Genomic DNA, 13,287 nt, shown 5'->3' with positions numbered 1-13,287 from the left:
AAATCAGCAGACATTTATACCGGGGGGCGGGGTGGGTGGTGGGGGGGCTAAACTGTGAACGTTGTTCGGGTCACGAAATTACATTTAGAACTCATTCAGAGAGGAAACGGCAGCCGCCGAGTTGTCCGCGGTCCCTCGCGCGGACCCGTCCTGTCGCTTGGACGCATGCCGGGCTCTGAACAGCCGTGGGTTTGCCCCTAAACATACAGGACGGGAGCCACACTTGGTGCTCAGAGTTTCTCCCCTATTCAGTTTGTGTCAGAGGCTCCACAGTGAATACAGCTATTATACGGCACGGGAAAAGCATTGTCGGGACAAAATCGCTGAATTGTTCAAAGCCAAAACTGTTGGCACTGCACTCTGTGTTCACACCTTTACATGCAGCCATGCATTGTGTGTGTGTGTGTGTGTGTGCGTGTGTGTGTGTGTGTGTGTGTCCACACTGGTAGTGTGTGTAGTGTTTTTCAAGTGTTTGTACATCTGTACACATATGTATTTTAGTTGTTCAGTGTGTGCATGCGTGTGTGTGTGTGTGTGTGTGTGAACAGTATTGGGTGTTTAGCATATCAATGATGCTCAGGTCCGCATTGCGGTGTGAGCTTTCTAGTACCTGTTGGCCCACCTGAACTTCCTGTATTTAAGGGCCTTTTTTCTGGGCCCGCAGAGCTGACATGAACATCTTTACTAAGGTCCCAGGATTAGCCCAACAAACCAGGTACGTTGAGACCGCCGTGCGCCAGCCAGCCAGCCGGGCCCGCGGGGCCGAAACGTCCCCCGTCCAAAAACACCGTTTCCGCCTCTTCCGTCGCCAGTTTCCTGAATCATTCTGAGTTCTGGTGGCAGAGCAGACGACACACACACACACACACACACACACACACACACACACACACACACATTAGCTTTTACTGGCTTTGGTCTTACACTTAAAACACAGCAATTATTACTTACACTTCTAAAAAGTCCATTTATAACTGTAAATAAGAGAACTGAATATTTGCAATTCAAAATCACTGGGGGGGAAAAAATCACTAAATTGTCATAAAATCGTGAAGAGCTTCAGATATGAGATCCAGTATGTCTCTGCGGCTGTCTGACGTGTCCTCGTGTACATTTAGCTGGTTAATATTACTCAGTAAAGTGTTTGGCTGAATGTGTGCATGATGATGATGATGATGATGATGATGATGATGACACATTGTTTTGTTGATATCTGTCCACAGCAAGCTGGGGTCTGTTCTCCAACGTGCCTTCTACGGCTCCAGTGGAAGGGTGAGTCTGCTACCAAAACCAAGTTGAAAATTTTTTTACGTTAAACATGAAAGCTAGAAGAGGGCACTCACCAGAGAGCAGATCCCCACCAGGCGGGTCTCCTCTTCTCCGGTGTTTGGACTTCGGGGTCAAACCAGCTGAGGAGTTCCCTTACAAACAAGTAGTTTATCCAAGCGGGCTATTAGTATACTAAAAATCAGTACGTATACTTTCAGTTTACCTTTTAAGTACTTATCAGAGATATACTAAACACAATTACACTCAAGTATACAACTAGTACATATAGTTGAACTTGACTTGAAGTTTATTTAGGTTTACTTAATAAAATGAAATTCAAGTATTGTGGTGACCCACATCTATATAACGGGAGACGTTCGCCTAAGAGGACGGTGTACCTTTAAGGGAAGAGGCGAGGGGTCAGATAATGCACTTCCGCTTCCGGTTCACGGTTCAGCGTCGTTGTCGAATGTATGACACGCTAAGTTGGAGCTAGTAAACTACCTCGACTACGTCGACTCTCACGTCTCCCGTCTCGTTGTTTTCTAACTCCACAGTGTACTATTTATTTGTTTGTAAGGGTTACGCTCGGTTACGGTGTAAAAACAGGGTTTTCAAAGGTTTTGAATCCCCGCAACCACTCCTTGACCATAACTGCACAGAAATGACCAGGCTGACAGACCCAGTAGAGTGGAGGTTAGCAGCGGACAGAAAAACCAGTGTTTCTCCTGTCATTATATAAGACTTCTGTGCAGCGCCCAAGTCATTTGAACGGGAAATAATAATAAAAAAGCTTTCGATATGCAGTGCTCAACCTACTATACTGCAGCGAATGCGAGAGGCAGTCTGGGAGACCGTCGCCACAACCGGGACGCGAACCCGTGGCTCCCACTCCGCAAGCGACACCTTTAACCAGTCGACTAAAGGGCCCGACCCGTTATTCAAGGACCAACGTGTCTACTTATCCATGCACCTCTCTCTCGCTCTCTCTCTCTCTCTCTCTCTCTCTCTCTCTCTCTCTCTCTCTCTCTCTCTCTCTCTCTCTCTCTCTCTCTCTCTCTCTCTCTCTCTCTCTCTCTCTATATATATATATATATATATATACACACACACCAAATAACTACATTTTGCCTGTCAGTCTGTGGATGTGCAGCCTCCTAGGCGGACCCTCGCACGATACGAACAAGTTTACTATAAACTTGCACTTGCACCCACAAAGTTTGCTTTGCACCATTCTGGTCTGAGGCTAGCCCTGTCTTTAGTTTCATTCTGGTCTAAGGCTAGCTCTGTCTTTAGTTTCCTTCTGGTCTAAGGCTAGCTCTGTCTTTAGTTTCCCTCTGGTCTAAGGCCAGCCCTGTCTTTAGTTTCCTTCTGGTCTGAGGCTAGCCCTGTCTTTATTTTCCTTCTGGTCTAAGGCTAGCCCTGTCTTTAGTTTCCTTCTGGTCTAACGCTAGCCCTGTCTTTATTTTCCTTCTGGTCTAAGGCTAGCCCTGTCTTTAGTTTCCTTCTGGTCTAAGGCTAGCCCTGTCTTTAGTTTCCTTCTGGTCTAAGGCTAGCCCTGTCTTTAGTTTCCTTCTGGTCTAACGCTAGCCCTGTCTTTATTTTCCTTCTGGTCTAAGGCTAGCCCTGTCTTTAGTTTCATTCTGGTCTAAGGCTAGCCCTGTCTTTAGTTTCATTCTGGTCTAAGGCTAGCCCTGTCTTTAGTGTCATTCTGGTCTAAGGCTAGCCCTGTCTTTAGTTTCATTCTGGTCTAAGGCTAGCCCTGTCTTTAGTTTCCTTCTGGTCTAAGGCTAGCCCTGTCTTTAGTTTCCTTCTGGTCTAACGCTAGCCCTGTCTTTATTTTCCTTCTGGTCTAAGGCTAGCCCTGTCTTTAGTTTCCTTCTGGTCTAAGGCTAGCCCTGTCTTTGGTTTCAGTCTGGTCTAAGGCTAGCCCTGTCTTTAGTTTCATTCTGGTCTAAGGCTAGCCCTGTCTTTAGTTTCATTCTGGTCTAAGGCTAGCCCTGTCTTTAGTTTCATTCTGGTCTAAGACTAGCCCTGTCTTTAGTTTCATTCTGGTCTAAGGCTAGCCCTGTCTTTAGTTTCATTCTGGTCTAAGGCTAGCCCTGTCTTTAGTTTCATTCTGGTCTAAGGCTAGCCCTGTCTTTAGTTTCATAATACAATAAATCTGGGCAAGCCGTTTACGCCCACAAATGTGCGCCTCAAATCTACGGTTGACTGAGCTCAGGCAGCAACGAGAGCGCTTCCAGTTAAAAAATAACACTTCCTGTTTCGACCGCAAAATAGAGGAAGTCGTTCCAGTATAACGTTCACGTGTTTTGGATTAAGAAAAAGAAAAAGAAGTTTCAGTTTCAACATACCGACAGCACGACAGCTGAGCATTGCTGTGTGCCTTTGTGCCGAGCCTCCAGTAAGGACAACAAAAGCACTTAGTTTTCACGCGCTTCCCTCCGATGCGGAAACCAGGCGGAAATGGATTGTCGCTAACCGGAAGGACAACTTCGCCATCAGCCACCATACCCGCGTTGGTAGCCGGCGGTTTAACGGTACTGCGCTGTGACGCCCTTGCGGCCCCGGCGTGTTGCCAGATGTACGATAATTGTCGTATTTATACGATCACTGTGCCCTCTGTACGATCAATAATGACAAAAAGTCCCATTATGTACGATAATTTGGTCATTATTGATCGTACAGAGGGCAAAATTATCGTACGGCTGGGGTAGGCTCCAGCATTCTCGCCGACCCTGAGAACAGGATGAGCGTTTGGATAATGGATGGAGGGTTGGATGGATGGATGGATGGAGGTTTAAATGGATGGACGGATGGAGGGTTGGACGGTTGGGTGGATGTTCCTTTATAACTTTCACGTGTTTCGGATTATTCCAAGTTCGTTTGAGCATGCCGCTGCTCGAGCCGAGCCAGCCGTAGGTGTGAGTCGCGCATGCGCACGGCGGCGACGTATTCGGGCATGAGTTGGACGTAAAGGATCATATTTCGCAAATCAGCAACTTGTCAATTAGTCCAGTGGTTCTCAACCTTTTTGGGGTCCTGGACCCCCTGCGTATTTTTGATCTACCCTGAGGACCCCTCCAGCTGATCTTGGGGGGGGGGCAATTTGATACAAACAGTAGAAACTGCATTTTAAATTGCATTATAGCATTTCTTCACTCTTTGGGGCAAAAATAAGAGCTTTCAGTTGTAACTTAGATATAGTTAACAAAACAGAATATGTATTCAGTAACTTTCAGATATATGTAACAAACCAGAATTTTTATGCAGTAACTTTTAACAATGCAAACGGGAGCGAGATCTCTTATTAAAATACAATAAATTACACTTGTGAAACAGAGGTAATTAGAGAAAAAAGTCCTGTTACCCTTTATAGTTTAGGTAGATAAAGGTCTCAGTCACATTTGAGTAAAATAATCCTATTTCTATAAATGTCATAGGATCTTTTTTTTAAAGATATTTTATTTTCACGGACCCCTTGCAATTACACCACGGACCACTAGGGGTCCGCGGACCCCCGGTTGAGAAACACTGATGGTCAATAAGGGGAAAAAACGTGCACCGCTGATCTCAACACAAGGACCACTGGATGAGCCCAAAAATAATAGCCCCTGTCTTTATCTCTCGTATCATGATAAAGCCAAGTAAACCGTTTTAAATCCGTCTCACAGTTTGTGGGATAAAACTGCAGGATTTTGTGTGTGTGTGTGTGTGTGTGTGTGTGTGTGCATTTATCCCCTCATTTATTCTCCCTACTTTCGTTTATTTTCGTCTTTTATTCGTCATCAAACCTTTCATTTTCCCCTTTTCTATTTTTTTCATCTATTCTCTCATCTGTCATTTCCCCCTCATTCGCCGTTTTTTCAGCCGTTTATCATCTCATTCATTCATTCATTCATTCATTCATTCATCCTCTCATTTCCTGTGTGTTTGTGATGGCAGGTGACTCTTTTCGAGCAGCGGAACTTTGCGGGCAGGCGTCTGGACCTGAGCTCCGACTGCCCGCGGCTGAGCGAGAAGAACTTCCCGGACAGATGTAACTCTGTGCAGGTGGAGAGCGGAGCGTAAGTCCGGCCTGCAGCGCCACCCGGCGACACGTACGCCACACTGCAAAAGGTCAGAAGTCGTCCTCTGACCGCGCGCACAGAGGGGGCTTGCTGGCCACACGGGCTCGCGGGTAGTGAGATCTCGGTCGCGAGCTTGTTCAAACAGCGACATGTACAGCAGCGGCCATGTAAAGAAAGAGGGTACAGTTAAACACAGTAGACTGAGAAGTTGTGGTTCTGGTTCTGGTGGAGAAGCAGCGGCGGTTGGTGTCGTCGCTGAAAAGTAACATGTGAATATGAAATGCAACGTTCTAGTTTTGATGTAGGCGGCACGGTGGCGCAGCGGTTAGCATGGCCGCCCCACAGCACAAAGGTCCTGGGTTCGAGCCCCGGGGTAGTCCAACCTTGGGGGGTCATCCCGGGTCGTCCTCCATGTGGGTTTCCTCCGGGGGCTCCGGTTTCCTCCCACAGTCCAAAGACATGTAGGTCAGGTGACTCGGCCATACTACATTGTCCCTAGGTATGTGGGGTGGGGTGGGGGCCTGTGATGGCCTGGCAGCCTGTCCAGAGTGTCTCCCCGCCTGCCGCCCAATGACTGCTGGGATAGGCTCCAGCATCCCCGTGACCCTGAGAGCCGGATAAGCGGTTTGGGTAATGGATGGATGATAGTTCTGGTGTGGTTAATATGCAGTTGGTGGAGGTGGAGGTGAGTCTATCTAGTGGTTGGAAGTGGTGTTGGGGAGATAAACACCAGAGGCCTCATTTATAAAAGTCAGAGAACAAAACTAAGGACAAATCCCCAACCGCGACACCACAAACGATGCTCTTGCACGGTTATGGAACATTTAGGTCTGTGGTTTGTCTCCTAGAGAAGACAACCCCTGACCGGAGACGCCAGCTGGCCAACACCGGCGTCTCCGATAAACATCAGACTTTGCTCGCCGTCTCTAAGACAGCTCTCGAACGCTAAAAACTTCTGTGAGTAAGAGCGAGTTTGCACATAAGAAGGCTTATTAATCGAGGCCCTGGTCCTGCGCAGTGTTCTAGTACGCCCGGCATAAAAACGAGTCTTGATTCAATCTGGTGGCTCGCCTGAAAATCTCTGTTGTAAACAGACCCAAGACGCCTCGAAAAATATTTGAAGGAGGATCGCTCGAACCGCCTCCATCGGGTCTCAATCCCGGCCGCTGTCACATTTAGGCAAGACACATTTTTGTGCTAAACGTTTACAGTCCGCCGCAGACCTGGGATTCTGGGTGTCATGGAGGACCAAGAGTGTGCAGCTTTTCTTTCCAACCAGACAGTTCAACGATAAGCGCGCCCTAAACCGAACCAGTGAAATCAGCTGGTTTTGTTCCTGGATGGAAGGAGAAGATGTAGACTCTTGGCCCTCCATGACACCCGGTTGCCCCTGCCAGCTCTGGTCTAGTGTGGTGGTTCTCAGTCAGGTTCCACCGCCGCTGCCGGTCTCCTATTCTGCCAGGTAATTCATCACATTAGCCTGTTGTTCAGGGTCTAAAACCCTGCTGGTTGGAGGCTGAGGTAACTGGGACAGCGGGTGAATGTCAGGAACTACCTGGTAGAATAGAAAACCAGCAGTACCGGTGGTACCCGAGGACCTGATTGAGAACCACCGATCAAGGGCATCGTGTCTTAAAATGCTCCTCGTGCAACCTCTTTACAAGGACAAAGGCGCGACCCCGCCCTCGGCTGCTTTTAGACCCCCAGCAAAGCGGTCCTTATGGTTAACCAGAGCGCTTTTCTGCCCTCCCTTGGTCCCATGAAGATGGATAGGCTACGAACACGAGAACTTCCGGGGCCGTCAGTACCTGTGGGACATGTCGGACCGGGGGGAGTACAACTGTTACGACAAGTGGTGCGCTCAGGTGGACCACATCGCCTCCGTCCGTGCTGTCAGACAGGTGAGGCATGATGTCTTTACACACACACACACTGCAGTTTGTATGGACAAAGAAACACAGACAGGCTGTTTCACACAAGGGGGTGGAACAGGAAATATGGGGGCATGAACCCAAGTTATGTACCCAAGTACATGAGTATGGCCCTGTGGTGGCCTGGCGGCCTGTCCAGGGTGTCTCCCCGCCTGCCGCCCAGTGAAGGCCGGGATAGGCTCCAGCATCCCCGCCACCCTGAGAGCAGGATAAATGGATGGATGGATGGATGGAGGGCTAGTCTTAGACCAGAAGGAAACTAAAGACAGGGCTAGCCTTAGACCCGATGAAGGTATCCTCGTACCTCAAAATGCTGACACATCCAAACACACTTACTCACAAGTAAGTAAGGAGTTGTGATTGGTATCGTGCTGCAGAAAAAGTGACAGGCACAAGTAAGGAGCACACATAGAGCCAAGTTAGTCAGAGAACATCGATAAAATCTTAAAAACAAGAGAAATTAAAATAGAACGATGACGAAAACAAGTAAATGTGAACTGAAGGAGTTGCAGACTGTGAAAGTGAGAGAAGTGGTTTTATATCCAGCGATTCAGCCGTCCTGATATAAACAGGGAGAAAGTCTAAAGGACTGGACCGGACCTCGGTCAACATGCCCTGAAACCAGCGGCCCATTGTGTGTGTGTGTGTGTGGGGGGGGGGTGGGTGGTCCAGGTTCTGGGGTTGAATAAGTTAAGAGAGGAACTCCTCTGTCCAGTCCTCCGTCACGTGTCGCTGTGTTTTCCCGGCTGCAGGAGAACAGCCCGCCCCGGGCCCAGCTCTTTGAGAGGGCCGGCTTCTCCGGGAAGAAGACGGAGATCCAGGACGACATCCCCAACCTGATGAGCCGCTACAGCCTCAACCGGGCCGCCTCCATCCGCGTCCTGGGGGGAGCGTGAGTGTTGTGGGATGAGTCGGGGGGGGGGGGGGGTCGGGGACTCGACTTACTACGGTTGCTTTTACAAGTCAGACCGGCAGTGTCGCTCGGTGTGTTTCGCAGTGAGGTGACGACCGCACATATCACAGGTTGTAATAAAAGCAACACAACAACCCAACACACACACAAAGAACCGCCCCTCGGCCCAAAGCCGGACATCTGCACAGCGGCCCGGCCTTCCTGGTCCACATGAGTGTGTGAGGTGTGTGTGTGTGTGCTGTGTCGAAAGTAATGCATCTCTTGTGTTTCCGTGAACTCATGCAGGTGTTGGGACAGTGACTCATTGTGGCTCAACGCGGTCTTTCATGAGCGCTGGTCTCTTTGTCCAGTTTGTGTCATGGCCAGTCGCAGTCGAGGTCACGGGGTCATGTGGGGACGGTGGAGAATGGCCGTCGCCGACCCTGAAAACACCACATTTGGCTAAAAACAGGGGCTAAATTAAGAAAACCCACGAGGCAAGCCCTCGTGGTTAAGACTGTCCAGTCCGCACTGGTCAGCAAAATGAAATACCTGATCTGGATTAACCGAGGCTGGATACCCCAAACAGTGTGAGGAACCGGCGCGAGCATTGACTCACTCCTGACTTACACCCAGTTTGAAGGTAGCCTCAGACATTTTCACTCCGGACTGTGGGGAATATTGGCCTCAAGCCAGTCATTAGCCTTAACGGGTTAATTTTGGCTTTATGAATATTTGAACAAAACTGTGGCATCGTACAATACGCTCAGTAAGTTGCACTTGAACATTGGGGAGGGGGGACACATTTAGTGGGGGGTCTTCCCCCTGGAAATTTTGAGCATCACACATTTAATTTCCTGCATTCTGGTGAATTTGTGTGCACCAATTTGCTCTTTTTCTACATCAAGTTATTGTGGGAATGTCTTATGTAAAAAAAAAACAGCTTTCAGATAGGCTAGCCTATAGTCACTATAGTTAGTAGATGTACCCATCATGTTATCTCATGTGCCTGAAATTATCAGTTCAAGTTCATTTAAGCTAACATAAACGTCTAGGGGCTGCTGTTAGCAAGCGCTAGCTAGCTAGGTCGTGGGGGTCTGAATTGATAACCCCAAACACAAGTTATAAACTAGATAAGGCTATAATTCATCCGGAAATACGTAAGAAAATCTAACTCAAGACACCCCAAAGGTAAGAAAGGGTGGTGTACTGGGCTAGACAAGCAAGCTGGCTAGCTACATTACTTACACCATCATTCATGCTCCGCTCTCCTTGTTGTCAGGGGCAACCGCAAGACAGCAACGAGGTGGGCAATCCCAGTGGCAAGGTTAAAGTGGTATGGTCCAAGCATAGGGGTGTAGGACATCGTTGGAAAACAAGTATGAATGACATTTTAAGTAGTGCGACTGTCTGTGTTGTTATTTTACCTTTTTTGGCAAGGGAGGTAACATTATCATTCATGATATATTTTTTTGGGGGGGGGGGGCAAATTCACCTCTTCTAAATATTGAGGGGGACACGTCCCCCCTGACCCCCCCCATAAATTACATCATAGGCTCCATGTACCACATCCTAGTTCTGTCACACCCTCGAGTCCAGCCGGTACTGCTGGGTAGGTCATCACAGCCCACCTGATGTCCCAGGTAGAAAACCTCCCTCATGGACGTGACCGAATGGCCTCTAACTTGTGATGTCTTCACAGGTGGGTGGTCTACCAGGAGCCAAACTACAGGGGTCCCCATTACGTTCTGGAGAAACGCGACTACAACAGCTCATCAGACTGGGGGAGTCAGGGCAACATGGTGGGCTCCATGCGGAGAGTCCGCTTCAATTAAACCCCACCCTCCTCGAATTTAAACTCCACACAACACGTCAGCTTAACACTTTCTGGTAATAAAATGGTGAAAAGAAACCCGGTCCATTTTATTTTGTTCTTTCGAGCACTGATAAAAAGCAATACGTAACAAGCTGGTAGTCACATGGTCAAGAACAAGTGTGTGTTGCCATGGTTACAGATTTCCCTGCAAATTTAGAAAGTGGGGAAGTAATTTTAGATTTGATACAAAATTTATATTGAGCAGAGCCCTGATATGGACTGTCCCAGAGTTACTTGGCAACATGTCCTGACAGTGGACAGCAGCCACATGGCCGGGGCTGTAGTGAAGCAGGTAAACCAGAAGCCTGAGCAAAAATGTTCAGCCTTTATTCTCTAAAGGTATAAAAAAAAAAAAGGCACGTCACCCTAGGCTACGAGGTAGAATTTGTCAAGCACAGTGGGTTTCTAGATCCACAATATATTTAAAAAAAAAAAAAAACCCAAATCAAGCCATAGAGTGGACCGTCCCAGACAGCCGAAACGTCAAACGCAATATGCAGGTCCTGTGAGACACCTGCAGCAAATCCACCAAACTTAAATTCAGACGTATGAACTAGTTTCAAATTTGAAATGCCAATCTCAAATTGACATTTGAAAGTCGATGGGCTCTAAACACCAATATTTGAATATAGGATTTATTAAAAACCAATTTCCGCAAAAAGTAAGGTCTTGCTAAAATAAAGTGCAGGTAAAAAAAAACAAAACCTTTAAAAAATAAAGAAAAAAAAAAAAGGATTTTCAGGGTTTGAGAAGGGGAGCAGCCATGTTGGTCACCACAAAAGACTTGAGCTGGGGAGTGAGGCTGATCTTCATCAGTTTGCTGCTCGAATACTTGCTCTTGACAGCCTGTAGGAGAGGACAAGGGTTAGACGAGAGCCAGCATGTCGTCAGGTTACGCTGCCTTTTATCCCCCCCAGCTCACCTGGAACTTGGTTTTCCCCTCGTTCACGATCACAACGTTCTTCGCGATGAGCTGCCCAATCGGCTTCAGGTGGTTTTCGTCATATGTCGTGTAGTGCCTCTGTGTGGAAGACTGCAAAAGCAGCAATCCGTTTAGTCACTGCATTGAAACGGGTGATCATGGCAAGCAGGTTTACAGAGACAAGCAGTCAACCTACCCAAGGCAGTTCATCAAGCAGCAACTGGGCAAGGTACAGGGAGGCTGCAGCGATCTCCGAGGGTCGGTAGTGCACCATGTCGTAGTCCAGGAGGGTGAGCTCCATCAGATACTTGGCGAGCATATGCTTCTCTACATTACACTGTTAAGACGGGACACAAGCCAAAGCAAGACCTGCAGTCAGACTTACAACCGCACTTGCCAGCGGCTACTGGAGCGCCAGGATTCGTGCACATTTCTTGGGGTTTGTGTGCCACAGGCAGAGAAACTCACATTGGACGCTTTTGAAGCCCTCCTCAGGAAGTGTAGTGGCAGAGGGCGCCCCAGGTCGAAGTTGAGCTGCTGCAGAATAACTCGCTCCATCTCCAGGATCTGAGCCTTGGAGAAGGCGTTGTCTGTGATGTAGGAAAAGTCCCCAACATCCGGGCAGTACATCTCCTCATATTTTGAAGCCACAAGCATGGCAGTCACGCCGACCAGCTGCAGCTTCCGTCGTGAAATCGGGTGGACCTGCGGTGCATTTCAGAGAGAGAGAGTCAAGGTCATGCCACAACATCGTTCACACAAAGCCGGGAGGAGATGCAAGGCGTCGGCTCCTACCTGGAGGAAACGATCCAGCACGGCAACGGTGAGATAAAGGGTCTCCTGCAACAGCTGGAACCTGGAGTGAACTTGAATCAGCCAGTCAATGAGGAGGGCACGCATGCGCTCGGTGATTTCGTAACCTTGCATGTATTTGGGTCGTACAGCCTGCTGTTCCTATGGAAACAGTTCAAGTGTTTTTTTTAAAAAACACCACATGCTTAGTGACCGACAGGTACAATCAGAGTTTCTGCACAGCCTACCTCTAGGCTCCGTAGGTAAACGTAGATGTCCTTGACGTATTCAGAACACAGCTGTGGCATATCCGCGTCGTTCTCGTCGATGTCCTCCACGTCCAGGAGCGCGTCAGAAAAGGCCTGGCAAAGTTCCTCTTCTTTCATAGACACGTCGGCCGGCTCCTCTGGGACGGAGGGGACCGGAAGTTCGTCCGCTTTCGGAGGACGCACGAGCTGGACCGCGGCCTGCTTGTTTCTTTGTTTGAGGGAAGACCTGGTCGCGACTTTGGCCGGCACATTTTTCTGGAGGAGATAAATTCGGCGAGACGCGTTTGAACAAAACGCAGGCGTTCACTATTGCAGCAGCGTTTCCCCAACCCGGTCCTCCAGGACCCCCCCCCCCTATCCTGCAGATTTTCATTGTAACCCTGCACAGGTACTTACTCGACCAATCATCTCGCAGCACTTAATTATGCAAGGTGTGCGACGGCTGACAAGCGTCAATGCTGATTGGTTGAATAACTACAAACAGGTTACCTATTCCCGGTTGCAGAGAAAATCTGCAGGATAGGGGGTCCTGGAGGACTGGGTTGGGAAACACTGATACTATTGGACCCCACCACAAAGCCTGCCCCCCCGCATTACCTTGGCGTTGTTGACCGGTGCAGCGGGAAAGTTGGTAAGCTCTCCAAACACAGCTCTCTTAGGACCCCCGACGGCCTTCCCTTTCGGGGCTGGATTCTCTGTCCCTCCAAACTAGGATTTAAGAGAAGGAGAAGAACCGGGTTTGCTTAAGCTAACCATCGTGTTACGATCCAGTAACTCAGAACAGCCAAGCTAGTTCACGTGGACGTGCAGTGACGGGAGCTTCGCCACACGACCGGCTTCACCCGGCTCGTCGTCATTACAGCGGACACCACCACCCCAGCTTAACTCACCGCATGTCGAGCCTCGATTGAAGTCATGATCAAAGCCGACACACCGTCGGGAAGGCCGCTGAAAAGTGTGAAACGGTTGGTTCAACGTTTTCTCTCTCTCAGGACGAGCTGGCGTAACGCGGCGCAGAGAGACCGGCTGGGAACGAACACGGCTCCTCTCGCTCGCTTTCAAATAGCGCTCGGTCGCCTCCGGTTGGCCGAAGCCGAATCCAACAGCGCCGCCGATTGGCTGAAGCCGAATCCAACCGCGGCTCCGATTGGCCGCGCGCGATTCAAACGCGGACTTGTCATTGGTTCTCCGCCTCCGCGCAAAGGCCCGCGGTCCACGCGGAAATCCAAACCTCGCTACAAATGTGGTTTCCAGGGCGACGGG

At 49.1% G+C, this 13,287-nt stretch overlaps 2 protein-coding genes across 2 annotated transcripts; one reads left to right on the top strand and one right to left on the bottom strand.

Moving 5' to 3' along the window:
* Positions 1-671: 671 nt before the first annotated feature.
* On the top strand, positions 672-10,000 carry crybgx (crystallin beta gamma X). Its single transcript, XM_056279231.1, has 6 exons — positions 672-715; positions 1,224-1,272; positions 5,218-5,339; positions 7,108-7,243; positions 8,026-8,165; positions 9,868-10,000. The coding sequence occupies exons 1-6, from the start codon at positions 672-674 to the stop codon at positions 9,998-10,000; spliced, it is 624 nt and encodes a 207-aa protein (XP_056135206.1).
* Positions 10,001-10,462: 462 nt separating this feature from the next.
* ccnb2 (cyclin B2) lies at positions 10,463-13,061 on the bottom strand. Its single transcript, XM_056278788.1, has 8 exons — positions 12,915-13,061; positions 12,622-12,732; positions 12,004-12,279; positions 11,759-11,917; positions 11,432-11,668; positions 11,160-11,300; positions 10,964-11,074; positions 10,463-10,887 (listed from the first exon to the last, which is right to left on the bottom strand). The coding sequence occupies exons 1-8, from the start codon at positions 12,939-12,941 to the stop codon at positions 10,780-10,782; spliced, it is 1,170 nt and encodes a 389-aa protein (XP_056134763.1). The 5' UTR covers positions 12,942-13,061; the 3' UTR covers positions 10,463-10,779.
* Positions 13,062-13,287: the final 226 nt, after the last annotated feature.

This window comes from Lampris incognitus, chromosome 4, assembly GCF_029633865.1.
Source record: "Lampris incognitus isolate fLamInc1 chromosome 4, fLamInc1.hap2, whole genome shotgun sequence".
NCBI lineage: Eukaryota > Metazoa > Chordata > Actinopteri > Lampriformes > Lampridae > Lampris > Lampris incognitus.
Note: the sequence above shows the minus strand (reverse complement) of the source record. Positions and strands in the feature narration are given on the sequence as shown.